Source organism: Mesitornis unicolor, unplaced genomic scaffold (assembly GCF_000695765.1).
Source record: "Mesitornis unicolor isolate BGI_N332 unplaced genomic scaffold, ASM69576v1 scaffold50805, whole genome shotgun sequence".
Lineage (NCBI taxonomy): Eukaryota > Metazoa > Chordata > Aves > Mesitornithiformes > Mesitornithidae > Mesitornis > Mesitornis unicolor.
Window position 1 is genome coordinate 14,876 of NW_010184471.1, and position 8,173 is coordinate 23,048.

General features: G+C 38.0%; 1 protein-coding gene across 1 annotated transcript in view; it reads right to left on the bottom strand.

The window, feature by feature from the left end:
- The window catches only part of RAB21 (RAB21, member RAS oncogene family), a gene marked incomplete at its 5' end in the record, with an annotated part of 12,376 nt that extends 4,206 nt beyond the window's left edge, over positions 1-8,170 (bottom strand). The window contains 3 exons of the mRNA XM_010184466.1: positions 551-658; positions 841-900; positions 8,078-8,170. Coding sequence (XP_010182768.1) covers positions 551-658; positions 841-900; positions 8,078-8,170 — 261 coding nt within the window. The remainder of the gene's footprint in view (positions 1-550; positions 659-840; positions 901-8,077) is intronic.
- Positions 8,171-8,173: the final 3 nt, after the last annotated feature.

An 8,173-nucleotide genomic window follows, 5' to 3' on the forward strand; every position in this document is an offset into this window, starting at 1 on the left:
TCAGCTGGAACATATATAGAGTGATAGCACTGATCTGACACAGGGTTGGAGAAAACTCACCTGCCCCAACTGATCCAACTAATACTGCTGTAAAATTATTAGTCATCAAATTTCAAGTTTTGATGACAGTTTGAAGCCCAAATATCTGTTATCACTGAAAGTAATGTTTCCACTACCATGTACTGCAGTTTCAGAGTTCTCAGATCTGTAAAAGGTCATGTCACTTACTATTTTTAAGTAATTTTGTTTATACAGGATAAATCTGTATTGTGTACTATCACAACAGTACTGGTTTATGTTTATAGCCTGGCACAGGTAACTCACACATCTAGTTCTCTGGTTGTCTTTGAGTAACCCTCATAGAACTTGAGCAGACAAAGTCAGCCTTCAAAAGACTACTACTAAGGCATATATTTCCACTATATGGTCTATGTTTGCAGATGTAATACAAATTGCAATTGCTGAAAACAGAAGATTCCCATTTACACACATATCACAGATTATCTTTCCATCAGTTTACATCTCACAGAGGTAAAAATCTGTCCCATACCTTTTGAAAAGAGTCTTCATCTGTTATATCATATACTAGAATAGCGCCATTAGAATCCCTGTAGTAGATCGGCCCCAATGCATGAAATCTCTCTTGACCAGCTGTATCCTGCATTTAAAATACACTTTTTAGCATTTAAGAGAAAGCAAACAATACTTCAAAAAAAACTCTAAACAATAAATCAGAATTTTAAAGTAAGTGCTTAACATTTGAGTTCTAGGAAATCTAAGTAGTTCTTCAGGAAAATATTCTATTAAGTTCGTAGAGGTAAAATAGGAAAGTAAACATACCCATATTGCAAGGTTTACTCTTTTCCCACCAATATTTAGCTTCTTTGTAAGAAAAGATGCCTGGAAAGCAAAACAGATTAGAGTTACATTTTATTCACAAATGTCTCATTTGATTCAGATTAATTTACTAATAAAAACATCTGAATCAATAAAAGACAGATTTCTGGATCGAAACACTCTAAGCCAGAAGGCTGAGTCAATACTAAGTCAGTTAGTCATTTCACTACAGTTTTCCAGGAGTCTACTCTAAATAAACTTGGCTTAAGCCAATCATTTACTACCTCTTTTTGCTGTTGCTTTGAACTATTTGGGAAGGATAAGAGTTGTGTGGAAAGAGTCTGAATTCACAGCACTGATAAATCTAAGCTGAACTTGAGGCACTTCACAAGAGTACATAAGGTTCGGGTAGAAACTAGCCTAACAGGATTTTTAATTTGCAGGAATTAGGCAAAGTAGTTCACTATTTGTGAGCTAATAGAACAAAATGCAATAGTTTGAGTTTATTGCTAAATGTCTCAGAAGACTGGTATTCAGCAAGTTTCCTCATCTGTATATTTTCCCTATTTTTTCTGAAGTGAGCCCACAACTCTCCCCATCTGGTTCTGGGGGGCTTTTTCAGGGAAGTGCTGTGGTCTGGGTTTGTTTTTTTTTAATTTGTTTGGGTTTAGTCCACCCCTTCCACCCCAGACACTGCTCCTTAAAGCTCAGTTATATGCTTCTCAGCTAACACACAAAAGGAAAGCAAGTAGCAGATTAAGAAAAGCCTCAGAAGAAGCATACAAACTTCTCCAAGGATTGCAAAACATTATCTTCTGAAAACATTTTACAGGACCAGAGCATATTGCAAGGTTAGTCTAATTTCAGTAACTCAAGAGCATGTCTGTTCTTCTCCAAGCCTGTGCGATCCACATTTTTAAACACCACTTCTGTTACCAAGTGGCTAAAAAGGGGTACAATTTAATACAAGTTTAATAGGCTAGAACAAGGTCTGAAGGAGTTTATGCATTAGGAACCTGCTCCCCCTATTCTGAAGGCTAGCAGTAGCAGGTTAACGGGAGACAACGCAGTTAACAAGGGTTAACTTTTGTCTTTTGCCTTAAATTATACTAATTTTCCTTTCAGCTTCACCTAAATTTGCATTTGGACACAAACAAGTACTCAGCAGTATCTTATGATACATTCATCCCAGATTATTTTAGGCTGGACTGTAACCACTCAACATGAGTCCTCTGTATGAGCACTGAGCAGGCACTGAACTAAGTCATGCAGTAAGCAAAAAGTGTCACAGGTCAGATCAGCTGCTTGAACCAGCTTGCTGCTTAACCACACAGTCAACCAGTACATATGCAGAATACCAAGGCAGTTCAATTTGCACCACCCTAAACTGCTGTGAAAGTGCCTCTCTGGAGCTCTGCCTGTATCACAACTAAAAATCATCAAACACTCAGCTGCTAGAGCAGCTCCAGCTCTTCAGCTAATTTCCTAACATCAACTCTGGCACCTGTATGAACTGAGGTGAGATGATTCAGGAAACTTTTCATTTTTTGAAGCAAACAGTACCTTCCTCCAAAGTCTGGTGAACAGAGAGAAGACAGACCAGAGGAAACAAAACCACTCAAACTGTCCAAGAGCAGATAGCAAAGAACTAATCATCATGACCATCGAATTCAAGATAACTAAAGCATTAATGCTACCCCTTGAGTCTACAGCAAGGTGGCATGTCAACTTGAGAGAAAGTTGCAGACAGCACATTTGAAAGTATTTAACGCTCTAGTCAACCTGTAACAAACAACTTAAAAGCAGTGAGTCTTAAGCATCAGGAAAACTTTAGTTCTTTAATTAAAAAACTCTGCAGGAAGTATTTTACGGCTTTCAGCTAGCTGCCCTAAGGATTATCTGATCCGAATCTAGCCTTCATATCAATTTGTTATACTACACCAGATTTTAAAAGCCAAAAGCTTAGAGGTGACTTCAGAAGTTTCAATTAACCAACATCTGGGCCATAGAAAAAGAAGGTATGGTTAGACACAATGAATCAAGCTAACTTGACAGCACTGTCTTGGTCTGCTGTACTACAGACCTTGATATTCTATTGCAAATCTCAAAGGAAAAGCACTTCTGAGCACTGTTTTTGTCAATCAAATTGACAATCAAATCTGCTCAGTTGATATGAACTTCATATGTCAATTTGAGAATCACATTTCTGGACCAAAAGGTAGAAACATCCTTCAGAGAAATAGGATTTATATTTTAAAAACCCACAAAACTCACTATCCATAAAGTTGTATCATTGTGGCTTTAGACATTGGCCCAATTAATAGCACAGATATCTTCACTATTTGACAAAGCAAATATTACAGTAGGCTTGTCCCCATAGATATGTTTTGCTTAAGTATCACCAGTCCCTCAGGTCACTAAAGCTTTTGATAGCAATACTGGTTTTTAGCACCAAGAGTAGAGTATTTCCTTTTCTGTGTACCAAAGTATTACAAGACCTATACACTTAAGTAAAGCTTTTTATTGTCTCCTAAAAATAAAATTTAAAAAACCCACACAAAAAACCCCCAAAACACAGGAGACTGTAACAATTGTACTTGCTCTCTGCATTAAAACTTGATGAATTTGTGCTAAGTCTTAGTCTACCTAAAGGCTTGGGCCCATAGCCAAATAACAAGGCTATCCTATATCAGATATCTTGATTACAAGCAAGTTTGTCTTAAAAGCTTGCCCAATAACAAGATTGGAACCTGGTATTTGAAGTAGTCATGGTTAGCAATGAGCAGAAGGATTTGTGAACATGCCACAGGAAACAGTCAATACTATATTATAGATTAAATGCTTCATCCCTCTTCATTGTGTTCATTAGTTGAAGAATACTCTTAGAAGTTTTTGAATTAATAGGTATGGCTAAGTTTGGCATATTTACCATCAGTAAAGCACATTTTATAACCACACACCAAAGGCAAACTAGCTAATATCTACCTTTTAACACTTCCCATCCCACTTCAAGTTCCATTTGTCTCATGAAAGAGCAAGGCTACTACTCTTCACTCAATCCAAGGTTAGAGAAAAAAAATAATCAGGTGAACAGTAGAAATAGAGTTTTTAAAAATTTGGGGGAACCCAAGATGGAAGGAAGAGCTTTAACTACTGTTTAGAGATAGCTTAGGAGCCTACTTTAGGAAAAAAGTCAGCTGCCAAGAGTGTCAAAGCCTTTGAAATCAGTACAGTTCAGGCAGCATTGGTTAATTATACATAAAAGAGGATTCAACTTTTATCTTCCAAGAATTTACCAAATTGAGTACTACAGATTTAAGTCCGAGTTGTGACTTGGCTTAAAATCAGTAACTTCTTTAAAAAAATATTATTTTCATTACTTTGGCAACTCATTTTTGCTAGAACTTTCAAAAACCCACATATAGGACCACAGTAAATTCAAAGATAAGTAATCTCAAAGCCAGGTCTTTGAAGTAAGCTTCTCATTTTGGTGTTTTGACTCTAGTCTCTTATGACTGGTCTGAAGAATACTTATATACTTAGAAGAAAAGGATAATGCAATTGTAAGAACTAAAATTCCATTCTCTTTATGTGCCAGTAGAAAGTCTTACTTCTTTTAATCCTTTCTTTTAAGAGCTCAGTTTCACACATCCATCAGGCCCTATTAAAAGCTGATAAAGGGGCCTGAGTAGAATAGGAGGAAGACTCAGCTGGAAAATATTCTCCTGAAAGCCACTGAATGAAAGCAGGTGTATGTCACCTGTCCCTCAACTGCTTCAACAGAGGCAAGTCAGGCACATGAACACTGCACATAGCACTGAACCTCCCTGCATTGTCTTCCTCCCTTCCCCGACCTCAGCTATCTTAGCCAAGACACCTTTTCTAGGTTGTACAAGTCCAAAGCAATCAGGATCTGAACAGTATGATTAGCGCCACATCAGCAGCTCTCTTGGGTTGGATATTTTGCAGTCCTCCACACATTTGAGAGATTAGTACACAAAAATTGTATTTATCCTGAATAATTAACTAACAGAAATTTAAACTACCCAAATTACAAAAAAGTAGTTTGATAGTAGTTTTATTATTGGCGTAATTCCAATACAGTTCATTTGATATCAATTTATAGCTCAGAATCATTTTATCAAGACAACAGCAGTGACCTCAATATTTCAATCAATAGGAACCAATTCTGTCTCACCAGGTTATGGATTGTATTCATTGCTTGCAAAACCTCTACCTTTCCTGCATCAGCTTTTCCACATTATTCTAGATAAATGTTTTCTTGTGGTAATCAGTAGATACTGATGACCTGCAAATTAAAATTAAGGTATATCTTAAGTACCTGACTTGAAGCTAACATAACTACAGCAACACATCTCAGCAGTCTCCTAACCTCAATGTAAGGAAGTTCCAGTTCCCCATTTCCCTCTAGCTACCATTTAGGGAAGGGGCGCAGGGGTAGGGGTGGAAGAGAAGAGAAGCAGCTCCCTTTCACTAAAAACCTTCTGTTACTAGTACAAAAGAAACTCATCTATGTGGGTGTACACAGGTTAACTTCGCAATAGAATAATGTTAGAATTCAGATAGGAAAATATAGATATACATTAGATAAAAGATGCACACTGAACAATTTAAAGACTTCCTGTGCTCTCCCCCAGCACCAGGTTCACACTGCAGGAAGCATCAGCCAACACTAAATAAAGTTTCCAGAATACTACAGTTGCACCTCCTTTTTCTTGCAATCATATTGGAACAAAGCACTATGCAGTACTTTTTCTTTCTACACCAGAAATCACAGTGAATGGAGAGCCTCTGGTCTCAGTATCTAGTGATATTTTCACATGATTGATCACTGTGGCTTCTTTGCTGAATCAGGAGCTAAATATTCACCTAATTTTGGCTATATTGGAACAAAAGTAATTTGATGCAATACTTTGAACTGATGCCATGAAACAAAACCACTTTATCAGATTATGGCTTTAACCTTAAAAAAAAGATGTTTAACAAAAATGTCACACTTCATTGCTTAATCAGATATCCTAGTTCCTTCTTATTTTTTAAGTAATGTCTTAATTTGCTAGTGGAAGAACTTACTGAAATTGTCTTCTAGAACAGTAAGATGTAGGAAAAAAGGAATAATGAAGATAATACTTCACAAGTACACATGTTGTACAGTAGGCTTCAACAGCAACTAACATTGTATTTCACAATCAGTAAGATGTGCATGTGGCTAAGGAGGCTCAGAACAGAGAAACAAATTAATTGAGAAACACAGTGCAGTCAGTTAAAAGATACAGGCAGCAACCAGAAACCTAATCACAGTGGAGAAACAAAATTCCGATACCAAGGGTAAGCACGTCCTTCAGCTCCTCTACAAACACACACTCCTCTCCAGAGATTCCAAAACAAAAGCTATCAAGCCTAGAGACACGTTACTGTCTACATTTTGGAGCCATTTAAAGGTCCATTTTATTACATCTGTGACCCAAGTCTGTATTCCAACTCACTTTGGTTTTAATTTTTGGTTTTGCACTACAGATTTAAAGAATGTGATTAACAACAAACCAACCAAAAATCCATACACACCACAATACCAAGCTGCATCACACAAACTGTTTAGGTCTACTCTTTCTACATGGAATGTCAGAATTTATACACAATCATTTTGATGCACTTTAAATGATCGTTTGCTACATTTCAATTGAAAGTTACAACTGCAGCTATGACACCTACAAACAACTAGCCATTTCTGCAACAGAGCAAACATCAATTACCTCTATGGCAATCAGAGCTACAGTCAGCTTAACATAAATACCACATCATGCCTAGCAAACCTACCAATAGATTCATCCAACAGTAGAAGATGGACATAGGGTATGAAGTTTAAAACATGTTCTTTTTGGCTCTTTATAGGCAAAATGGAGCAACAGTTTCTGTTTATGGAACATTCACTGTGTTGTTTCTAGGGCATCTCTAATGTTTCTTTGGTTTTAAGGGAAAGTATCACTATTAAATACTTCCAAGATACTCAGTCCACAAGAATTTACCTGAGCATGTAGGAATAGTGCACCACTATCCCAATGCTCTTTTTTGGCATCACCTACTATTTATTCTGTCCTCCACAGAACTTCAGAAGTAGTCCAAAACCCATTAGTAGCCCACATGGTGGCAAGGTTTGTTTCTTTATTTACAAAAAAAAAAATAAAACCCTGTATACTTTATAATGCTAAACTCACACTTTAATATACAAGATCACAACTGTTAATGAAGATGCTGTGCAACTGGTGTAAGTGCAAATAAAAAGAGTAAGCAAGCAGAGAAATCAAAAAAAGTCAATATACAACTCACGACATTAAGTTTAAAACATGTTTTCTGAGACCATGTACAATATAAGCAGTTTATTCTGTACCATGGCATACATGCCATTCAGCACAAGCAGATAATAAAAAACCATTACTTTCAAGCAAACACCCTGTCACATTTCAAAAGTGGAATATCACTTTCTAGATCTTTATAAATTAGCAGACTGTACTACTGAAAATCAGGCCAAAATTCAGGGAGATAACATAATAAGCAAGTAAGCCTTAAGAATCTTTTCTGTTATTAAATCATAAACCTTAATCTCAAACTTTGTGGAAGCTGTTCTCTTCAAGCAGTACTATTTGGGTAGTTTGAGCCTTAAGATTTGAGAACACGAGAGAGACTATCATTAACAGAAGTGCACCATATACAAAACACTTAGTCATCAGTCCACAACCAACGATTACAGTAACATTACTTTGAAACCATGCTTCTGTATCCCAAGATCCGAAAGTAGACATTCACGCACATAACTGGGAAAAACGGACAGTTAGTATTCAAAATAGAAACAAGGCCTCAAAGTACTGAAAGCTTAAGTTTCAGGCGTAAATAAGACCAAAAAATCAGATTCCAACAAACTCGGTAGGAGACAGCCACCATTTAAAGGGCGGCAGCGATCGCTCCGTCCACCGTTAAGCGGTAAACAAGACTGCAAGCACTGACACCCGAAGCAACGCTCCAGGAACCCCAGGGCGGAAAAGGCAATGCCGGCCAGCACCACAGGGCGACCAGGAGTGGGCTGGCACCAGACAGCACTCCTAGAAGGTGCGTAAGAGAAAGGGAAAAGAGGAGCGAAACCGCGCCCCACACCCCTCCGCCCCCTGGGCTGTAGCTCCAGGCAGGGGCATCCCGCCCGCCCCCGGCCCAACGCGGCCCGCACCTGCAGGGTGGTGATGTGCTTGTCGTTGAACTTGTTCTCGCAGTAACGCAGCACCAGGGAGGTTTTCCCCACGCAGCCCTCCCCGAGCAGCACCAC